The 23061-nt window shown below is 45.2% G+C and overlaps 4 protein-coding genes across 4 annotated transcripts; 1 reads left to right on the forward strand and 3 right to left on the reverse strand.

Annotated features, from left to right (window-relative positions):
• Window positions 1-5105: 5105 nt before the first annotated feature.
• Window positions 5106-7944, reverse strand: HO133_002831 (uncharacterized protein; the record flags this gene model as incomplete). Its single annotated transcript, XM_037293756.1, has 7 exons — window positions 5106-5901; window positions 5961-5987; window positions 6063-6173; window positions 6328-7015; window positions 7065-7217; window positions 7277-7562; window positions 7615-7944. 7 exons carry the CDS (start codon window positions 7942-7944, stop codon window positions 5106-5108), a joined length of 2391 nt encoding a protein of 796 aa, XP_037149834.1.
• A 1297-nt stretch (window positions 7945-9241) lies between these two features.
• On the reverse strand, window positions 9242-11206 carry HO133_002832 (uncharacterized protein; the record flags this gene model as incomplete). Its single annotated transcript, XM_037293757.1, has 3 exons — window positions 9242-9340; window positions 9972-11058; window positions 11112-11206. The coding sequence occupies 3 exons, from the start codon at window positions 11204-11206 to the stop codon at window positions 9242-9244; spliced, it is 1281 nt and encodes a 426-aa protein (XP_037149835.1).
• A 618-nt stretch (window positions 11207-11824) lies between these two features.
• HO133_002833 (uncharacterized protein) lies at window positions 11825-12978 on the reverse strand (the record flags this gene model as incomplete). Its single annotated transcript, XM_037293758.1, has 2 exons — window positions 11825-12820; window positions 12874-12978. The coding sequence occupies 2 exons, from the start codon at window positions 12976-12978 to the stop codon at window positions 11825-11827; spliced, it is 1101 nt and encodes a 366-aa protein (XP_037149836.1).
• A 2160-nt stretch (window positions 12979-15138) lies between these two features.
• HO133_002834 (uncharacterized protein) lies at window positions 15139-15805 on the forward strand (the record flags this gene model as incomplete). The annotated part of the gene is made up of 3 exons (XM_037293759.1): window positions 15139-15217; window positions 15313-15474; window positions 15570-15805. The coding sequence occupies 3 exons, from the start codon at window positions 15139-15141 to the stop codon at window positions 15803-15805; spliced, it is 477 nt and encodes a 158-aa protein (XP_037149837.1).
• Window positions 15806-23061: the final 7256 nt, after the last annotated feature.

The following is a 23061-nucleotide window of genomic DNA, read 5'->3' on the forward strand; positions in this document are numbered from 1 at the left end:
ATATTACTTAATATAAAATATTTTATAAAATATACTTACTATATCTTTTCGACTAGTTTTTAAGAGTTAATCTCGATTAGACGATATTATTAAAGCTATTTTTAAAGATTTATTAATAATATTTAAGATACTTAATATATTAATAAATAATTTTAATTATAATAAATTAAAATATAGCCTCGAAAATCTATCTTAATATCTTTTCGAAGAATAGTTAAAATAATTTTAATAAATATTAGATTTAGATAATCGTTTAATTATTTAAACTAATTATTAATTATTAACGATTCTTAATAAGATAAATTCGAGTTTAGTAGATTATATAGCGCGTATAGAAATCTTTTAGATATATACTATAGCGATTAGAGTATCTATAAATACTCTAAAAATTATTTTATTTTAGAAATATAATTATTTAATAGTAATTAATTAAAGCTATTTATAGCTAAGTTTTAAATTTTAAAATATCTATCTATTAAATAATTTTATTAATAAATTATATAAATATATATATAAATATAGCGCTCGCGAATATAATTATCTCTATTAAAACTCTTATAAATTTTATTTTCTTTAATTATAATAGATTTATTAAGGCTAGATATATTAGTATTTAACTTATTATTATTTATATAAATCTTTCTAAATATAAGAAGATCTCTATAACTCTAATTATTCGCTTTCTAGATTTTAGAGTTATTTTAATTATTTTAAATATATATAATAATAAAGATAAGATAATAAGTAAGAATAAAGTTAAATTTATAGATAATAAATAGTTATAGTAAATAAATAAAGGCCTATGAATTAAATTTATGAAGTTAGATTTTTCTAAGTTAAATCGAATTTTAGCCTTAGCCCTAAGTTAAATCGAACTCTAATCGCTTACTATACGTTTTTAATCTATATATAAATATATATATACGAAAAGAGGCGCGCTAAGATTTAATTAAAAAGGTATATTAAATATAAAGAATTAATCTATAATAATTATCTATAAAAAATAGAGAAAGATTATATTCTTATAATAAGAAGTATCGAAATATTAAAAAGAAATAAAGATAATATATTAATTAGTAATATAAATCTTATATTATCTTTTATTGTAATAAAATCTTTCGAATAATAAAATAGCTATTAGAGTAAGATATCGAATAATTTTAATTTATCTAAATATATATTATTCGATATTTCTTCTATAGAGACTTAATTAACTATAATCGTTATAGTAAATTCTTCTCTTATAATATTATTATAATAATATACTATATTAATATAATAGAGATAATAAACTAAGTTATAATAATATTCTTTATTTACTAAATAATAATTTAATATAAAATCGTAGAGAGTATATAATATGGGATCTTAGAGAGTTAAGCTGTATTTTTAATAATAATAATCTTATTACCGCTTAGTTTCTTCGTAGTATTCTTTATATTTACTTATTATAGTTTCTTCTTTTACTTCTTCTCTTATAGAGTATTAGACTAAGTAGCTAGCTAAATAGCTAATTAAGTAAATAATTAATATAATATAAGATCTTAAAGAGCTAAGCTGTATTCTTAACGATAATAATCTTATTATTACTTAGTTTCTCCGTAGTATTCTTCACATTTATCTATTATAGTTTCTTCTCTTACTTCTTCTCTTATAGAGTATTAAATTAAGTAATTAGCTAAGTAATTAATTAAGTAAATAATTAATATAATATAAGATCTTAAAGAGTTAAGTTATATTCTTAATAATAGTAATTTTATCGCCGCTTAATTTCTTCGTAATATTCTTCGTATTTATCTATTATAGTTTCTTCTCTTACTTCTTCTCTTATAAAGTATTAGATTAAGTAGCTAGCTAAGTAATTAATTAAGTAAATAATTAATATAATATAAGATCTTAGAGAGCTAAGCCGTATTCTTAACGATAATAGCTTTATTATCGCTTAGTTTCTTTATAATATTCTTCGCATTTACCTATTATAGTTTCTTCTCTTACTTCTTTTTTTATAGAGTATTAGATTAAGTAGCTAGTTAAGTAATTAATTAAGTAAATAACTAATATAACGTAGGATCTTGAAGAGCTAAGCCGTGTTCTTAATGATGATAGCCTTATTACCGCTTAGTTTCTTCGTAATATTCTTCGTATTCGTCTATTATAGATTCTCCTCTTATTTAACTAAGTGCGAGGATATCGAGAGTAAATATATTACCGAGGGTAAATGTATTTATATTAATAGAATTAATAGAATTAATAGAATAATAAAAGAAGAATAGTTATATAAATAGGTGGAAGGATTATTATTTAATCTCGAACGCGTCTAATATAACTATTATAACTATTATATTTAAATATCTATTTAATTTACTAATAATAGATTAAATTTCATATTTTTTACAGCGTTAGAAAGTATAAAGCGAGCTTTATAATTTAAGAAATTATAAAGTAACTATATATATCGTAAGCTAAGTACTTTAAAGTGTAAAACTTCTATATATAAATTTTTAATAAGAAAGCTCGAAAGAGCTATCGGGCTAATTTAGTCGGTCTAATTAAAGAGCGTAGCGAATTCGAATTTATAATTGATTATATATATAAATTTAAGATTTTCAAGCTTAGCTCTATCTTATTCTATTATATATACTAATAATAATAATATAGTTTATAAACTCGATTCTCGTAAAAATAGCGATTATTTCGCTTCTCTTAGATCTTAGATAATTAAATTATTAACTTTTAAAGATCTACTTTAATAATAGATAAAGATATTTTCTCGATCTCGTTCAAACTAATAATTCTTAATAGCGTTTCGCGTATAAGAATCTTCTCGCGAGAGGAAAATATTTTAGTCTTAATAGTCTTTTTAGTCTTAAAAGTCTTATTAGTCGCGTTAAAGATCTTTTTAATAACTTTAAAGGCGAATATAGCTCGTTTAACTATTTTTTTAAATCTAATAATAGTAGTAAAAGCTATTATAAAGTATATAAGAGTATAGAGTATATTTTTAATAGTTAAATAGTACTTATAATAGTTAAATAAAGATTAATATATATAGATTTATTATAAAAAGAAGAAGAATAATATAACTCTAAAAGAGAATAATTTAAATGAAGAGCTAATTACTAATATAGTAGCTATATAAATAGTACTCGCCATATCTATCTATCTCCCTACTATCGTATATCGTATATCGCATGTATATCGCATAATGATGGAACGGCTGATTAAACAGCCACCACCGCTATGGCCTTATAATGGACCCACTAACCCACAGTCCCACTGTTGCGAATAGGCTACCGAACAAGCGCTCCGCCAGCCTCCCATTCCTTCCTGTCAGCCTCGCAGCCTTGACGGTGGGTGCCCCCCGGGCAAAACCTCTGCCGATGTCCCGCCCCCTCTTCTCACACTTTAGATGGAAGCGCTCCAATTTTTGAGCTTGGCGACAAAAAGCCAGCTTGTATGCCTACCCTCCATTGTAGCCGGCAGTAATCTGCTACGTTGATGATTTCATAAAATCTGATCAGCTTTCACGACTCATCGACTTTGTCGCGATGCCGCACTTCTCACGTCCATGGAAGCGCAAGAAGGCCGGCAAGGACGTTCAGCAAGTCGCGTGATCACATTGCCAATATCCCAAGCCATCTCAAACCCTACGACTGCCACATCTGCCAGCAGCGCGTCAGGTGTAGGACCTACTGTAGCGTCATCTGGGCTGGACTTCATTAGAAGCAGGCGAATCAGCTAATGACACCCGCAGCCGCCCTAGATCAAAAGCAGATACGTATCGAGAGCCTGTGTGGGCGCAAGTAAGTGATCTCGTTCACACGCATCACACTAGCACACAGAGCATATGGAGGATACAAGCAAATCGATGGGCTATCTCGACGCCGAGGATAGCAGCTAAACACAGACCTCAACAGACATGTATTCGTACCCCAGCGCCACGAAAGTCCCAAGCATCCAAAACGAAGAAGACGTCCCTAGCTGGAATCGCCAGCATCAGCGCTAAAGGTACAATGCATACTGATACCGATGTGATGCGATGACAGTGTGTCTCGGAGTATGTTTGAGTGGTAATCCGTCGGCTATGTGCCTCGAATTTTGTCCAATCAAATTTGCGATGGGCCGAGTGTCTTCGGCCGAATGGGACGGCCGTGGTGGTATTGGGCCTAGATTTCCTATCCTAAAATGAGATAGCCGTAGGGCTAGGAATATATCCTCTGGAATGCGGTAGGCAGCGTGTTCTGCGGCCGAACACGATGGCCGTAGGCCCAGAGATCATGTCCTGAGAGGCGATGGCCGTGGGTCAAGTGTGCCCTGACAGCCGTGTGCCTCTAACCATGTGCCCTGCTAACCGTATGCCTTGTATGAAAGTCCGTCTAGTCCTGAACATCCGTCCTCGCTGGCCTCATCACCCCTTAAAACCCGCACAAGAAAACAAGGGAAACAGTACCAGCTCGCTCGATGCCCAGGTTGACGATCACACCACCTCTAAGAGTAGCGTCCCTGTATCTGAATCAATCAATCTTTGTAAAAGACCGCCATCGTAGCGACTCAGCCTGAACGCCCTGTAAGCTGGGCCACAAACGAATGCTCTAGCGCTGAAAGCCGCCGACGACAAAGAACGTTATGGCTCCGAAATAGATGAAATCGAATGAAGAGCCACTCGGTGATACGGAACGGCTGGGTTTGTAGCTCGTAGCGGACAGATGTTCTCCTGTCCTTGACAGGGTATCTGAAGTCCGCCTCGGTCAGTGAAGGCAGACGGCGTTAGTTATAAGATTCTGCACCAAATCGAAACACGTTCTCCACCTTGTACTTTCCCGCCGAGTTCAAAACGTCGAAGCGAGTCATGTTAATACACGGCCAACGTGACAGTGAAGGGCTGAATTCATATTTTGTTGTGGCGCGTTGCAGGCACGCACAGCTCATGAACCATCTCGCAGACGGAGAAAAATAATATGACAATTTGAACTACCTGAAGGAGATTCGTTACGAAGCATCCAAGCATTGAGCATACACCAGACTCTCGCGTCCCTTATCCTACAAATACCCCTCCTCACCCTGGCCCCAACGCCCCCCCCCTCCAACCCCTAACCAAACACCGCCTACCAAACCGTCGGTCCAAAGAACCTCCCCGGAGCAGTCGGGTTCGGATTCGGAATCTTGACCGCCGTATCCAGATTATCCATATTGTTGTTCGCGACGCTCACCCCCCACCAGGACGTCATAGACGTATTCGTCAAATTGACCGTCAGGATGATGACAATCGTGCAAATAGCCAGACCCGTATCCAGACCCGCGGACGTGATGTAATTAAAGCGCATCCACCAGCCTCTGTACTTGTTCCTGATGTGTTTGTTGAAGACGTAGCCCACGATGCCCCAAGCGAGGTAATTGAGAGGAGTAGCCGGTGGGATATCGCCACTGCCGCCGAAGATGAGGGGAGCGGAGAGGTAGCGGAACGGAGCGCGGGGAAAGGCGCGAGCGAGGGCGTAGAAGAGGACTGGTGCCAGCGCGCCGGCCATCCAGAACCATTGGAGGTTGGCGTAGATGGATCCAGGGGAGAAGATGCGCTGTGGGCCGATGAGACCCCATATAACGGAAGCATTGAAGAAGACCCGACCGTTGGGGCAATTGAACTTGTTGACCTGGTGCTCGGTGCAAACATCTACGATGGCGCCGCCAAGAGCCCATTCGAGGACTGCGACTTGAACGATGCAAGCCCAGATGGTAGCGATAGTCTGCGCCATGAACATGGAACGCCATGGGATCTTCATGTACTGGCCTAGTTTCAGGTCTTGGGTGAAATAGAGACCTTGAGCCATTGTGATGTAGCCGTAGGTCTTAAAGAGCATCATGGCCACTGGACGGCCTGGCTGGATGTATCCGGTGATGAACTCCCTGCAAATGTATGAGTCTGGTGCGCTCTAGGTGATGGTTCAGAGGTTTGCGGAACTTACGTAAAGACATTCAGTCCAAGTTGGATACTTGTCATGCCCTGAATGAGACCGATGGGGACGAACCAGATGATGGAAATGATGATGGATATGAAAAAAGCCCACCAGTGCATATTGGTTGGATATCCTAAGCACACCCCCAGAGATATACCGATCATGATGATGAACATCGCCGCGTACCACCACTGGGGTACATCTTTGTATTTTCGCATCATTCTGGAAGAACATGGAGTCAGCACCGCCTCTCATAAACACAACCCGACCTCAAAAGGCGACCCGTAGACCCCATGGGAAGCTGCAGGACTGCTCCGCCCCGAACACGTGGTCCTGGGTCGATGAAGCGATGGGGAAACTCGGGAAGTGTTCTTACCTTAGATGCACGTCTTCATCATCGGTCCGGATGTTTCGCACCCTCTTCCACAGATCTCCACCATGAAACAGCGCGGTCTGAACAATTACAGCCGCAATCGCTGCAAAAGAGAGACCATACGTCAGGGCGAAAGTGGTAGAGAGAAACAGCGGCGAGTATGCCTTGTAGGCATCCAAATCCAGAGTGTAATTCGGCGTCAAGATGTTGGTGACATTGTAGAGGTTTCCGGTATTGTCATATGCCTGAGAGTCGCTCATCGGGAGGTAATTACCGTACCAGGTATTCGTATAATGGACCCCAATTGTAGTGATCCACCAGAATATGACACAACCAATCAACGTATTGGATATCGCGTGCCACGGTGGAATAAGAGGACTATAGGCGTATGCGGTGATTTGAGTCCAGTCGAAAGTGATTGGCAATAGCGAGACTCCGGTCCATCCGCCAAATAGCTGGTTTACCACAACGTTATTGGGGCGAATCCAGACCGCGAATGCAAAGACGCTGAGGAAAGGCGCGATGAAGCCAGGGAACCAGTACCAGCAGAAGGAACAGGTGAAGACGATGAAGAAGTATTTGTAACGGGAAATTCTCCAACCGTTGCACTTGGCCGGGTCGGTCTCCGACTTATCGTGGAGACTGTAAAACAAAGCAGTGTTGATCAAAGTAGTGGGCCAGATCATAGCAGCTGCATGCCTTTAGAATAGATCATGCGAGATGCAGCAGGATCGATTTACCTGGCCAGACCAAGACCCTGCGAAAGATTCCTGCGAGGCCGTATCCCATCATCTGAGTCGTTATACATAGTAGAATGTTGAATCCCCATCCGAAGTTCTGACCATAAAATCCTCTTTGTGCAGTAAGGGTATCCGTGGCATATGCCACACCACCTAGCAGACATTAGCGTCTGCCGCAGATGCTGCGCTCTTTCGCACGAGAGGTGTCTTACCCGCAACATTGACATTGGCCATGACCACGATGATGGTATGCTCTTTCATGTTGAACGGCCCGTTGTTCAAAGTGAATGACTTCCCAAAAAGGCGAAATTTGCGTTTGGGCATGGCTTGATACCATGCCACACCGAGGGGATATGCGACTAACTGGACCGTCAAGGAAGTGATGGTGATGGCAGGCTGGCGCAAAGCGAAAAGCGCGTTTAGGCCGGAGGCGATTGTGGTCAAGAGCATTCCGAGTACCCAAGCGCGGACAGTGTTTACAGGAACATCCTCGTCGTACTGCGAACCCTGTTCAGCATGCGTAAATGTGCAGTGTTCAAGGAGAACTCACATTTCGGACTGCGCCGCGAACTTCAGGGTACGGCGAATTCTCGATAAGCTCATCGACCAATCGAACTTCCCCGCCAATGTCGTGTTGTTGGGTGGCCTCGTCAATGTTGTCTACGAGGTCTTCCGCAAAATTGGGATCCCATTCGTGTTTCTTCTTGATCGCCTTGAGTTGCGCAGCGGTTTCCAGCTCGTCACCAGGTGTTAGATCGGCCCCACTGGCTTTGATGGCGACTGGGTCCTTTTCTTTGACATCTTCATTTGAGCCAGATCCCAGGTCCTCAGACCGAACAGGGCTCGCGTTCTTGCCAAAGCGCTTTGTGAAGAAAGACATTGTGGCCGCCCAACTCGAAGGTTGAGAGAAGGAAGAAATTGCGCGTGGGAATCGTCTCTGATTTAAGTATGTGCGATAGGAGACGTATCGTATTCGCGAGGTGCGTTATCTCTTCGGATGGCCGTAGCTGCATCTACATCACCTGCCCATTAGGAAGCAAGGGTTTCTCACACAAAACTCGCCACAGGTCGGGGTAAGCAGTAATTCGATAGCTGTTGGGAGCTGCGAAGCTATCTTGATAGTCGATAGGCTATCCATCCCTCCGTTATCCTTCCCGAACCCGTGGGGGGGGGGGCTCTAGTAGGACCCCTCTTTGTTTCGAGAAGCAGTCCAGACCAGACGGTATTATGCGTGCATGATTTTAATGCATGAGGATCCTCGAGTGATTGGACCAGAGTGCAGCGATAGGCAAATGCCAGGAGATAAGATAGAGCACATCAGAAAAAAGTCGAGTGTTGCATCGTCCCCAGTCTTGGCAGGTAAGCGCGGGAAGGATCAGCAAAGGTGCGCCGGAATTCATTCATGCCCACCTTCCTTTCTTGGCCCGTTTCCTCCGATCCTGGACGCCTAGTGCAAATCACTTTCAAATCCGTGGTCGACGCTCGCGGTGACCGAGGAAAAAATCAATTCAGTAAAGAGAGCCTCTGTTCCGAATTCGAAACAGTGTTAGAAGCTACGATGCATCAAGCTTCCAAACTCAATGCTCCTTGACACCGGCTCGGAAGATAGTCTGCTTCTAGATTCGTCCGTGAATTAGCTCGCGGCGGGGAAAGATTTCACCAGAGGATTCTGTTGCTGCGAGTTGCAGAGGGATTTTGCTCCCCCTGCAATTATTGTCGCTTGTCTTCGCTTGGCATTAGAACATATTGCATAATCCTTCTAGTAGAGTACAGTTTCTTAAATATGATGGTGAGGGTCTCTGCGACTCGGCTTGGACAATTTAGCGTATTCAAAAACATCTGGAATGCTTGGCACCGGAGATCTTTCACACCACACACCCAGATTCGTACTGTAGTATAGAAATCTCTCCGCAAAATTATTCAATAACACTGCTATCGTTAGTATAGATCCCAAATGAAAAGATGAAGCTATACTGAAGTCTTGATATGTTCCTCAGTGTTAGCAACTCAGCTAAAAAAGCCTGATCCCGGGGGGTGTCTGCGCTTGACAGTCAGACACCCCTATTTGGACCTAAATACTTGGCCCGCGGGGCCTTCGTAGGGCCCCCGTAGGGCCGTCGCAGGGCACCCGTAGGGACTGCTGCTACCAGCCCCCCATTTATCTGTTTCTGAGCTTCTTAAGCAGAGGCTATTTCAGTAGTTATGGGGGGGTAGTTCTTACTGCGACGGCGGCGGTTCGGTGGCTGCTGCGTTATTGGTGCGTTTAGGAGGTATAGCTGAGGTTATATAGCTTCAAAATTGATTAAATGCGACTATTTACGATGTGGCTACTTGATTTGAATGATTTTGCGGAGAGATTTCTATGCTACAGTACGAATTTGGGTGTGTGGTGTGAAAGATCTCCGGTGCCAAGCATTCCAGATGTTTTTGAATACGCTAAATGTCGGACAGCCTCGGCACGATGAAAAGCGTATATCTTGGCCAGTAACACTGCTTCGAAATTCTCATTCCTCGTATCGCTTAACTCATTCTCCCGGACCGGGAGATCCCTGCTCACAGAACCCATGTTCGCGCGGCAAGGAGGCGACGAAAAGGTTTGCCCCGGAAAGGTTTACGGGACTCTCGGTTCACAGTATCTGAAAATGTTCTCAAGGGCTAGTACCGGAGCAATTGGCTCGATCTACGATCAGCGCCCAGATTTCTCTTTTTCTTTTTCTTTTGACGCGAATGGCGCTCTCTTGCTCTGATATAAATGGAACAGACCGCGTTAGCATATGATTACGTCGCCTCGGCCCTTCCCGTCTCATCTTGGCTTCCGTGCGGAATTGGAGAGCTGACTTGTCTTTGGGACGGCCGTCCGTATAAGCCTCGTAAGCATTAACATGCAAGTCTCTCGTTCAATCTCACCGCTTCTTTCCAGTTCTCTTTGATCCACGGGACCAAAATCTTATTCACCGTGTCAGCATCCAGGGCCGAACCCCTTTCCAGCGACTGATCCGCCTCCACCCTGAGTCGCGGCTGGCCATCGTTCCACCACAACAAGGCTTTGAGCGCCATCATCGCTTGGCCAAGCTCTTCGCCCTGTAGCGGAAGTACTCTCTCAACCTCTTTCCACAACACGCCTCTCCAGGTCCTCCTCCTATGATCTTCCAGCATTTGCTGGTACTCTTCATGCTTGTTGAATCCTAGCAGCGCTTTATTGAGGACGTCTTTCCTTTGATCAGTCGGAGAGATTCCTGTATTTACTTCTTCTGCAGGCTTGTCGCTTCGAATATGCGCAGTTGCCGAGGTGGAGGCATCAGCTGATATAGGAACTTTTGCTCGAGCATCACAACACTCAACTCCTTCTGGGGGTGCGGTACTCGCATGTAACGTCATTCTCTGAGGCAGCCATTCCGTCACGAATTTCGAGTACAATGGTCTCTTTTCTCTAATACGTCTTTGTTTCCCACTGACAGTCTCCTTGTCAAAGAATTTGCTTCGGAACAAGGGCATTGAGATAGCCCACTCAAAGAGCTCATTCAGAGTAGAGAATCCATTGTCATATCGAGGGCCATCCAAGCCTAAGAACTTCATCATCTCTTCAGGGTAGTTTGTCAGAAGCAATAGGCAGTCTTTCTTGTTCGTTCCTTCGGTCTGAACACGAGCGTGCAGGCCAGAGTCATTAATCGCCAGCCCAAAGCGAGTCACCGTGGACCCAATAATATGCCAAATGTCGCCGTATGCATGAACGACACTCTCCCACTCAAAACACCCCTTCTTGCAGAGATAGACATCGAGCTGGAAGAAATTGTCACTGTCTTCTGGTATTCGGATGGCAAAAGAGCTAGTACGCCCAGCTTTTGTGTGCGCGGCAGCCCCTAGTGCCCGCTCAAGATCCTGACCAGTGAAGTTGAACAAAGGCTCATCGACTAGAACGTCTATGTCGCCATGGTCGCCTTTTCCTGGGGCTTCTGAGGGTACAACGGCACGGGTGTAGAACTTCATAACTATACTGTCGAAAAATTAGCAAATCATGATTGGATAGCAAGGTGGGAGCTAGCGAACGTTTGATAGTGATCTCGCAGCATGATATACTGCTCTGTTGGCAAACGGACAACATTCAGCGGATTGGGCCCTGAGCGAAATGCGTGTCCGCCCATCTTGGTGAGATCTTAGCTGTCGAAGCTGCTCGAGTCGTAGATCGAGAGCACAATTGTGCTGGATGGAAAGAGCTCTGGTCTTAAGGAGATGGCCTTCGCGCTACTCGATGTGGCGCGATTTATCCCTTAATTTCTGTCAAACAGTGATGAGCAGGAGATAATATGATGCTATTGATGTATATTATGCAAATTTAGGGGCATACGCACTATGCTTTCGTTCAAGGAGAAGATGAGAATTCAAGGCTAAGGTTGTCAAAGTTGAAAAGCAGTATGACTCATGTTTGCCGGCAAAATCTGCCTGCCAAGCCTTGCGAAATCGGAAAGAGCCTCTGCCTAGCAACAGTGGCATGTAACAATGAGAGAAAGTGGTACTTTATGATGTACAACCTTAAGATACAGTGAATGTCAACGTTCAATGATAGATCTAGCAACAGAAGTGTTCATCTACTGGCCCAGCCTCCCCCATAAGACGAGTCAAATCAACGCCGAAGTATGCCCCTTTTCTTGACGAGGTGTCGTGTCTTTGTAGGCTTACGATGATCTTAGTCCGTCCATGACAGGTGATCTAATGAAAAAGCAAAGGAACAGGGCTTGCCACTGAATATGGGCTCGGTGACATTAGTAGATATGGGGTGCGCTTTGATCAGAGTAGATGTTGTCTGCAAGACTACGCCCCCCTGTTCGCCAGGGTTTACTAGTTAACTCGTCGTCAATAAGTATGACAATCTTGCCTCCTGCTCTATCCTCGTCCATACACCTGTGCGCCTCGTTGACCTTGTCGAGGCCGACGAAAACCTTTCCAATGAGGGCCTTGATTCTCTCGGTCCCAAGCTGAGTGACGATCTCGTCCAGCGGGGTCTCGATCAAAGCCTTCGCACTACTATGGTAAGCGGTAAGACTGACCGCCGTCGGAATCGATACCATAGGACTGAACTCATCATCAAAGGCCCATTTCCCGCTGACTGAGCCCACCATACACACTGTCCCGCCTTCCTCAACGCACTGGAGCGAGTCCCTCAAGGTAGTGACGCCTACCATCTCCAGCACCTTGTTAAACCCTTCAGTTTGTTCAATCTGGTCCGCGACAGAACCGTTGTCGACGAATACCTGCTCGGCACCATTGGCACGCAGTAATTGCTCGCGCTCTGGTTTTCGAGTGGTAGCAGCGACGAACGCGCCCTGAGACTTCGCAATGGCAGCGGCAGCCAGCCCCACGGATGTAGTCCCTCCCCGGATCAGCAAGCGGTCGTTCTTCTGGAGCCTGAGGGCCTTGAATAACGCGCCCCATGTCGTCTGCATCATTTCAGGCAATGCACCAAGCATCTCCCAAGAGATTTTCTCTGCGGATTTGACGACCTGGACCTGCGATGCGGGCACAACAGTGTACTCTGCGTATCCGCCATCGAATTCTCGACCCATACCTCCCATAGCTGTTGCAACTACATCGCCTTCTTTGAACTTGTCTTCATTTCCTGGGGCCTCCTCGATGACACCAGCTGCCTCGATTCCTAGGATTCGTGGGAATTTGACTGTAGGTGAGTGACCTTGCCGAGTGAACATTTCCGAGCGGTTGAGGCCGAAGGCTTTGATGCGGATTAGCACCTGGCCTTTCTCCTACAAACGATCAGCATCATCAGCCGCATACCGCAATTTCTTTAGTGACCTACGGGTTTTGGGATTTGACGCCTCTCTACTTTAAAGACCTCCGGTCCTCCTACTTCGTACACTACGGCAGCCATCATGAAGCCATCATTAGGCCTTCGACTGGCCATTGTGTTTACAGACTTTGCAGAGTAAGAAATATTCGCTAAGTGATAGAAAGGGTTCTGTGAGTACCGAGGACAATAAGTCAGACTGCGAGGTACCAAGCCTTGGACTCATAGAGAGTTAGATGTGTGACAAAGATGGAACAAAGGGCTCATGATGACCACGAATCAGCTGGGTTTCATAAGTTTTTGTCCTTAATCTTATATGTATATCCATGAGAATTTGTATCGATGAGGGACTACGAGAGTTGCAGCCTGCGAAGGATTTGTCAGCCTTATCGGCTATTCATACGAGTACGAGTACTCTTAATCTTATCTCCGAGGCCGAGCTCGGAGAATTGGCCTCGGAAAGAGAAGAAAATTCTCAATCGAACCTATCAACAAGTCTCAATACTTTATCACTACATTGTCTGTTGAGTGTCTGTATACAATGATTGTGCACGGTGCTAATTCACCCACCAAGTCACAAACGCAGCCAGCAAATCGCGTCTCAAAGCCGTGTTAGAGTAGAATGTTTCCTCGACATGCCTAAGAGGAACTCCCAACCCCTCAGGATGCTAGACGGTGACCGAGAACACAACGAAGCGCGCCTCAGTCTTTGGCAGCTTATCAACCTGCTAGCGATGAGCACGAACAAGCCGCCTGGGAGAGGATGTTCTAAAGCTTCCCAACCATGGCCGCATCGTGCTTCTCTTTCTTTGCCGTTTTCCGTTTTTGCTCTCCAGAAACTTACTTCCGTACCCAATCAAGCAGTTGCTACATCCTCCTCAGACCCGCCATTTCCAATTGCCACATCCGTCACTCCTAAAGTCGCATTCGTCATCTCAAGCCCAAATACCAGAGAAGCGTTGCCTAGCAAGAAGGACATATGCGAAGGATCTAAACCCTTTGGAAATTGAGTTCTCATATAGTAGCTCATGAATTTGTCGAAAGGAGCACCATCACGCCATATTACAAGCGACATCACCTCTCTGCCTTCGCTATCTACGGGGACAGCCGGGCATTAGCTACCTTGTACTCGCGACAACGTGCGAGCAGCGTAAAAGGCATCCAGAATGGGAGAGAAGGTCCTATCACATATTGAATATCTCTCCTGCTCCACCCTGCTGCTTGTTCTCTACGCAATTTCAAGCCACTTGATACCCAAGGTTTCTGATGTCCGACCATTTGAGGAAAGCCACGGGGACGACGAGATGTAAATGTCCATACATCACGAGCGCAATATTGCAGGTCCCTGCTCAACGACATCAGCAGCTTGGATATAGATACAGGAAGCTGGACTGACTATGAGACCACCACTTCTGTAACTGTACAACGGGTTGTCAAAGTGCAGGAGGCCGACCATCCACAAAAGACCGCCAATCTGCCGTCGGCAATGCTGTGCGAAGCTGTTGCTCAAGGAACCACCGATCAGCAGTATCCCCAGGCAGGTTCAGCAGAGCGGCCGAACAGTCCACAGAGTCAGGGCTTCCGTAAAACCTAGCACTGCAGTAAACCCTGCCATCTACAAAGAATGTTTGAGCTATGAGCAGGCAGAAGCAGGAAAAGTGGTGATGCAATGGGGACCATGGATGGAAATGCATTGATCGAGCCGGTATTTTCGTTTGATGAGAGGAAAATTTGATGAGGTACATGAATTTCTAGTTCTAGTATTTCGACGCGCACTGCGCCACCCGGACATTTGAACGTCCACAGAGCAGCAGAGTGGATTTGGATTTGGTCGCAAGTATGCACAAGCTCCGCGGCACCTCTGTAACTAGGACACTAATCTTGGTGATCGCTCGCGCTGAGCCGACGCGCATCCGCCGATGACTTTCCACCAGACAGATCTGGAAACGCATCATCTCTCTAAGCCAAATCCTAGACAAGGACCGAACCGTCCGTTCTATCCGAAATTTGCCCATGATCTCAACTGTGCTTGCCAGCAACCCTGTTTCTTTCATCGTAACGCCCAAAATGGCCGTTCTGCCTTGTTTCAACTGCGCCATCATATGCCTATTCTTCCTCCACTATACTCTTGTCAATTCAGTCGCCTGTAATAGCGACGTCTACGGTAAACCAAACTCTCAAGACTGTGCCCAAGCCTTACGCAGAACCCCGTTCGCGGCTCTGCCTCGTTCGGACCCCCACTCACAGCATACTTACATCTTTGCGGAGCCACAATATATGGATCCACAATTCGGGGGTGTTAGCAACATTTATCGTCCAAGGGCGATCGTGCAATTGCCTAAGATATGGAAGCACAGTAAGTCTTCGACGTGCCGGGGAGACTCCTCAGTTCTGTCCGCTACGTGTGAAGAGAGGGGAGGGGCTGTCGCTGAACTTTGAACCCCTTTGTAGACTCCTGCCGTATCGCCACCATGAGCGAAGGTCGGCCCGCCCAGCCCGGAGTGGTTGCACCTCTATTCCCTACGACGTGGAGGAATTTCGTAGACCAGGCTGCGCAATTGAGTGCCTGCTTTGCCGGAGGTCAAGCGAAGGGTGGATACGTCCCACTCAACTGTACGTCACCTATTTCCGTCATACCTCAAATGGTCATTGTGTCGATGCCAGCATTAAGGACCTGATAGGCTGGCTAACATCCTTGTGACAATCAGTACCCGGTGGACAGCTTGGTGCGGCTATGTATATGTACAGCAGCGATTCAAATTGGAACATACTCACCATGAATACGTATATGAGCAGCGGAATCCCTGTCTTACCCAATACTCAGCCAAACCAGCTCGGCCTGCCTAGCAACGGTTCTTCTTCAAGCCAATATAGCTTGCTCAGCAATGCGAGCGTCTTGACCGGCACATCCTTGGGAGCCTCGACGATATCTATCAACCTTTGACACTGGGGGAGCTTGTGCTCCAGGATGAAACCTGAGAGTTACAAGACACCTACTGTTGCAAATGTTTGCAGATGTTACCTTCAGCGTGCAGTGCAAAGATAGATATTATTGGTAGTTTGCATTCTGTCCGGAAGAAGGGCATTAGAGATATTTGTGTGTACGTTCCTGCAGCATATCAACCTAGGCGGAATACCCGTTCCCTGACCATTGCATTTCTGACGCTCAGAGGGTAAGTCGGTGATCGACAGTGATCAACGAACTGAATCAATAGAAAGGAGGGCTGTTAATTTTTGAGCAAGCAGAGAAAGAGGTTTTGGATTTTTATTCGCGTACCATTTTCCAAGTATTGCAAGTGCATTCATGCTTTCATTGAAGAAATACCTCCAGTCATCTGGTCTTTGGCTGTGGCTGTGGTACGAGCTGCTACGAGCGATAGCTGAATTTGTAAGAATTGCTAGGGACCCACATGCACTTTTGTAGGAAGAAGCTTGGTAACGTACCGTTTTCGAGCAAATCGCTAATCCGTTCTATTGCGCTCCTATATTTGATATCACTGGTCTCCGCTGCTTTGATTCCCTAGAACCTATAATACGTTGATCAACTGTGTAGCTCTAGTGACCACCTTGCCAGACTAACACCCTCTCATTTCTCCCCTCTTGTGAGAAGACGAAACGTGCACGTCTCGAGTATTCCGTCATTACTATCACCAATCACTACCTCAAATCTGGCCACAACAACATTCTACGATCTTGTCTGTATTCCATGATAACTCGGAATACCAGTAAACTGCTTCGTAGCAGCAGTTCTTCTGGCCTCGTCTTCTGTATCCACCCTATCCCTTCTCCTCTCCTCATCCCCGTGGTCCCACCAACCGCGCAGCAACATCCACCCAAGTTTCAAAGCACCAAGCACTGCTTACAGTCCGGCAATCCAAATGTTCGCCTCTCTCGTCTGTTTTGCGAAGCCGTGCTGTATACGTTCGGGTTCTCTCAAGTTGACACCATTCTCTACTCACTCGCTGCAGAGGGAGAAGAGTGAATGTAGCTGCACACCCACAAAAATGGGCACACACTGTTCATGAAGGTAGCCTTCCTTTACCGAGGCAGGCTCATTCGCGTCATCGTCTTGCGAGAACGTGGCTTGTCCAGCGGATTTGCATTCTGTCCCAGAGAAAGAGACTTGTTTTCTTAGGCATCGTTGTATTGTTGTAGAGCTTCTACAAGATGGAGTAGTCAGATCGTTGCTTTTCGAGAGACATGTCAATTATGGTTGTACATGCCGTGGTTCCATTGTAATTCTAGAAATGTAGAAGTCGTATCGAGCAAAATCGAAAGTGACGATGTCAAAGACATCTTCGCAGATATTACTGTTCTTGGCTCCCTCGACTATATGTTAAATCAAGAAGACCAAGTACTAGTACATCGTAGGCACATGTCAAAAGAGGGTCTGAAGGCCAAAATGTTGAACAAAGCCCGAAGGACAGCAACGAGCAAAATTTTGTAAATCTGCCCGAAGGTACACCGCGACCACACAACAATGGTTGTGGCCGAAGCCATACAGCGAAGCGATGTATTGAAACACATGGGCCGCAGCTCTAACACACAAGAAGCACCCTCACACACCAGGACGCGAAAGAACCAGCGCCTTGTGTTCAGCCTCGATGCTGGTTCGTATCTCCAACTGAGTCTTCTCCATTCGAACAGGAGTATTTTCCTACCCTAACCCTAAACGACCTCTTGTTGTTTCGCTTCCATCACTTCGCGGCCCTGGGAACACGTCTTCTGAACCTTGGTCATGTCCCCTGCGTTCTCGTACAACAGACCTTGGATACGTCCATTGAACACGTCATCCACTTTGGATCGGGCTTCTCATTCTGGGACTTGTTGATCTGTCAGACGGGAATAGGCTTGTGCGTTTTGCCTTTGGCGCTCCTCAACAAATCCGATGGTGTCGTTATCTATTCCTGCGTCTTCCAGCGTCTAGACATTCTCAGAGGTGCGGGAGGCTTACAGTAGGTTGACTTGTCTTGCCCGATGATTATGTTCGGAGATTCTCTCTTGATCTGTCGACAAAGGGTTGGCAAGTGTAAGAGGCAAAGCGGTTGTTCTTCCTTTAACAACGCAGCTGAGCTTGACCAGTAATGAACTCATCGCCGTACTTCGGGCTCATCTTTGACTTGCCGATCTTAGGGTCTAGAGAGGTCTATGCTTTGGTCCGACAAATGCGTCTTTGGACTTTGCGTACTTCTTTTGTAGTGAAACTATGAGAAATCGCCAAAGATTCCACCAAGGTGCAGCTGCTTACCGATCAACAGCCCTTTTCGAAAGTCCAATGCTTTAACAGGCTGTGCACGTCCCTTGCCGAGCCTGGGGAAATAATGTGGTTGAGATGAACAACTCATGATTAGACCCTTCATCCAAGAGTTTGAGTTTGGGTTGCCATGGTAATGCTCGTAAAAGGTAGTGAGAAGCTGTTGCGAGCTTTGGTGAGATATTTGCAGGCTCGCAAGGCAAGAACAAAGTGGGTTGGGTGAGGTGCAGTGAGATTTCCAAAAGTGAGAAGTTGCTGGAAGCACTGATGATGATCATATGGTGATGTACGCTGTCGTACGAAGATGTGGTGCAGAGTTTCGAGTTCGAAAAGATCTTGTCGACAGAGGAGCGAAGATTGAAGAAGGAAGAAGAGAAGCGATAGGGCAATCGGGCTCCAGATTTTGCGATCGGGGTGAATGGGCCAATGTAATCGAATGCAAGTACATCTGCGACTTGTAGACTCACTACCGGCAACAATCCTTTGGTAGGTCTGAGCGGTCCTATCATTTGGCATCTGGGGCAATGTTGATGTTGAGTGCTGGGGAAATTTGATCCGTGTGTGAAATTAGTTGAACTTGGAAACGTCTTTCGCCCTCAATCCAATCGATGGAAGATGGCGTGGAAGGTAAAAGTATCAGATTTGTAGCGTATCAATTGAAAGAATGTATCAACAGCAGGACAACGGGCAAGGAAAAGAACCTTTAGCCGGGTTGATACTAAAGCAATTGAGAACAAATACGGAGAAAGCTTAAATAAATAAACTCTCCAACCAATTCCTTTTGAACACCGATCTGAGTGGCAACGAAAGAGGTTGGCAATGACGCGTTGTCGGCGATGTATAAATTAGGATGAACCGCAACGCACCTTCTCCATCGTGTCGAGATCCCGACCCAACAGCACACGATCTGTAGTAAAGTCCATCTCTCGAACTTTCAGTATCGTGTTCGATAAATTAGCCTTCACTTTTCGCTCGCTATACTGCCTCTGTCCTTTCTTCTCATTTTACGAAGATGAAATATAGATATGTCAGACTTCTTCAGAATAGCCTTCTTTGTTGCATCAAGTGAGTCTCCAGGATGAGGAGTTATGTCAAAATGGGTAATGGTATTCACAATGTCTTCATCGTCGAAAGAGCTGACAGGTAGGCCGTCTTCGGAGTCGAAGTTGTAGATGACCGTAGAAGCAAAACATTTTCCAAGCCCATAAAGTCGTCTCCTGAGATCTCAAATTCATACCTCGGAAGGCAGTAACAAATTGGCGGGAAGGCGTCTGCTCATTAGTATAGCAAACTGCCGGTCACGAATGGCAAATGTCAAATGATACACGTCGTGATTGATTCTGTAGGCGAGCTTCGGAGCATTTGGGATTCCTGCCTGGAGTTGGGTGGACGCGCTTGCCCATTGCGAATTGCTCAGGTGTAAGAAATATGCTTCGTGATGAAGTGGTGCTGAAAGTCTCAGCATCGGAGCCAGCATTCTACTTGGAGAGAGAGACTGTCGATTAGACCCTGACTTGCCTTTCGCGTTCAGCACGGCTTCGCTGACGGCTTGCCGGATCACCTGGTTTTGCAAAGTTGCTCCACGCATTGGCGGGTCTGGGCCAGAGTGTCTAGCAACACTGTCAACACGGATCCACAAGGAATGTGACACCACAATGATTGAAAAGAGGTGGGCTAGCAAAAATGTAGTTGGATTTTGCATATCATAGCTGCAGAAGGTTCGATGAAGATGGAGATAATCCTGGCAAGATGTCTCACTTACGTTCCTTATCATGGATTGCTGACTTGCGATCGCCACTGCTGTAAGATGAGATTACGTCAGTCTTCTCTGCGCGCCGTTCGGAAATAGGCAGCCCATCCTTCGAGTTGTCGATCGGTGCCTGCTAGCCTGCTTCTTCTTGACATTTCGGTCGCATTACTCGCTCAATTAGCACATTTCAGCTTTGAGATGGTTACGTGCCGGCGGTAGACTTACTTCATAATGAATTATTGACGAACTTGGTTTCTGGGCGAAATCTTCTCTTTGCCGCGTCAGTGTACAAATTGTGGGTCTCATTGACAGTGACATCTCTCTGATCGAAGTCCTCGATGTCAGATATTATGAAGGCGTCGCCTAGTGGTGATGAGAATGGAGAATCTATTGTATGATGGTGAGTTGTTTCAGTTTGGGTCTGAATAACATTGGGCCTTACTCCTTTCAAAAGCCAAGAGTTGTGCTCCAGCTGGCCTTGGACCAAGCGGCGTGGTGTTGCAAAGCTCAGTGAAATCTTGATGACCTCTGCGCAGAGCTGCCGACTGGTTGTCAAGCCGCTTGTCCGCTCTTGTTGCTTCCTCCATACCCTGGTGTAGGGAGTTTCCGAGAAAAAGATGGCCGTAGTCCGATACGATAGGTAGAGAACACGAAACCTGGAAGCTTAGCATTGGTGATCGATTATGAGTCTTGATGCAAAGTGTAGATGACCCTTGAAAGGGATGATCGTTGAGCGCTAGAGATGTGGTCTCACGATTCTGGAACTAGTAGAATCAGCGTCAACATACTTTGCATTATAAGAAGCCTGAAAATTAATGCTCACCCGACTTCTCTAACCTAACCATTCTCATCTAGAACCTCTCATCTTCATGATCTTCCATTTCCACCGACGCAAGTAGTCTACGTTCATTATCCGTAGGCAGCAAGAAATGAAGCACACCCAGTCCTCCACTCACGTAGCAAGAAATTGACCCGCAGATGAGCATCTCATCATCCACGTACGATGCCTCGAGGCCCTTCTTCTCAAGCTACAAGAAATGAGTAGTCGGCCATGAGATAGAATCGAATCGACGCGGGTAGCAGCAAGAATTTCTTTTCCAGGAACATGATATACGTCGAGGTCGAATTCGCTCAGAAATAGCTGTAGAGCATTATTGGGAAGCGCGACCCTTTAACGCTCTACCGAACTTCTGCTAAACATTTAACCACGGCTAAATATTCTCTCTCAGTGGTATGATAGCGAGTCTGCGTCGGCGTGAATTGATAGGACAAGAACATCACGATAGACATATCAGACCACAAGTCTTTTGTCAAAGAAGTGCCGACATCAGAGCTCTTCAGTTGAAACAGCACCCCTCCTGCCCCGGTCTTCGAAGGGTCAGTGCTGAAATGATATTGTCTGGCGTCGTCACCTCAGGAATCGACATCGTCCAAGACAGCCTACGCATTTCCTCCGCAAGAAGTTCTTACCACGTCCAGCTCCGTAAGCCTCAGGTGTGCTCCGCGATGAAAGAAACAGAAAAAGGGCTGCGTAGTGCTTTGAGGTCCGGGGGTCACTTCGAATGATTATTGAGTCTGGTACACGAGAATGATGTATACTCGACGCGAAAAAAAATCTGCGATGATTCATAACCGTAGATACCGGCAATTTATCGGCTCTTCTGCCAAGTAACAGATAAGGGTTGTTACTGTAGAGATATGTGAAAGAATTGACAAGAGAAAAGAGAAGACTGACAGAACGTTAAATCGTATCAAACCACTCCCCACCAGATCAATGATTTTTCCGCATCATCTCCCACTGCTCCTACGAGTTTGAACCTGAGGAGACCTCAAACTCATCAATCCCTGTTTTCCTCACCGCTAAAATCAGTATGCAGCAGTAGGAGTGCTCAGTTTCCAATCAGAGCGAGTACATACCAGCGATTCTAAGTAGAACCCTTCGCTGCCGCCGACTGGTCAGATACAGAGTCCAGGGACGTGCTCCAGCTGTTTCTGAGATGGCTTGCCGTCAAAAAATGATCCGCAAAGAGATACACGCTTAGCACCATTTCCATATGGGCAGCTGAGATTGGCGGCATTACTGCGCGATTGCCCTCGTAACCATGATATAAACTGTAAGCGCTAAAGCGAAGACCGTGCCGATGCTCAGAGGAAGCGTAATCTAGGAGTGTGGTTGGTCAGTCGTAGCGTCTATGGCGAGACGGTGCAAAGCTTTGTTGGTGCGAAGAGGTCGCAATGAATGTCGAAGGAATGCCCGTCCGATGTAGGTGTAAGTTGGTGGAGTTGTCAAGTTCAAGGCTTGAGTAGTCCGATCGTTTCGATGAAGGGTAGCTGTAGACTATGGATCTGATATGCAGAACGTGCCCATGTGTCTTCGAAGCCGGTGTGTCATGAACAATGGCTAGATTCTCCAAGATGACGAGCGTGACGTTGCTGGTTGGAATTCTTCTCAAGAGGTAATCGTACTCGCACTACGTCCCTACGCCGAAAAATCTTGACTATCTGCGCAACTTTTTTTCCTATAAAGAAAAGGGAGGAAGGGAAGAAACGAGAACAGTATGTATATACGTAAGCTCTTTGCAACATCAATCCAAGCAAAGATTATACCCACCTACGATGCTGAAGTACATGTGTAAGGATGAAATTGTAGAAGTGTGTATATAAGGTGGATGAATGACGAAAGTTAGAAAGAGTCGGTGAGAATCGGGTTTCAAATACCCTCGAGTGCCGATCCGGCGATCTCGCCGCTGGTGAATGCGCGACTGTGAATGTCGACGGTGAAGTGAGAGCGGAGATGAGTACAGCATTCCAATGAGTTGGGAGGCTTCTCTTGAGTAATATCAATACTCGTACAGGCATAACGAGACACCAACATCGAAGCTCGCAGTCCGATGCCATTCCCAAAGAGAGATAGTAGATGACAGAGTAGTCATTGTGGACAAGATGGCAAGGACTGCACGATCAGTGCCCTGCCCCTTTGGCTTGGGCCATTGCCCGAGAAAAGAGCATCTTTCAAGCGGGTAAGATGAATGGAGAACAGTCACCAAGAGACGGGGCGAGGCAGATACGGGAAAGTGGAAGTGAGATGATTGCATTATTGAAAGATCTCCACCCATTTCTGTTTACATTGCGTAAATGAGGTCCAAGATAAAAGTCCACTCCATACCAAGAAATCCCAAAAATGAATGAGAATTCA

The sequence above is a fragment of the Letharia lupina genome (genome assembly GCF_014066315.1).
Source record: "Letharia lupina isolate WasteWater1 chromosome Unknown contig_16, whole genome shotgun sequence".
In the NCBI taxonomy this organism is placed as follows: Eukaryota; Fungi; Ascomycota; class Lecanoromycetes; order Lecanorales; family Parmeliaceae; genus Letharia; species Letharia lupina.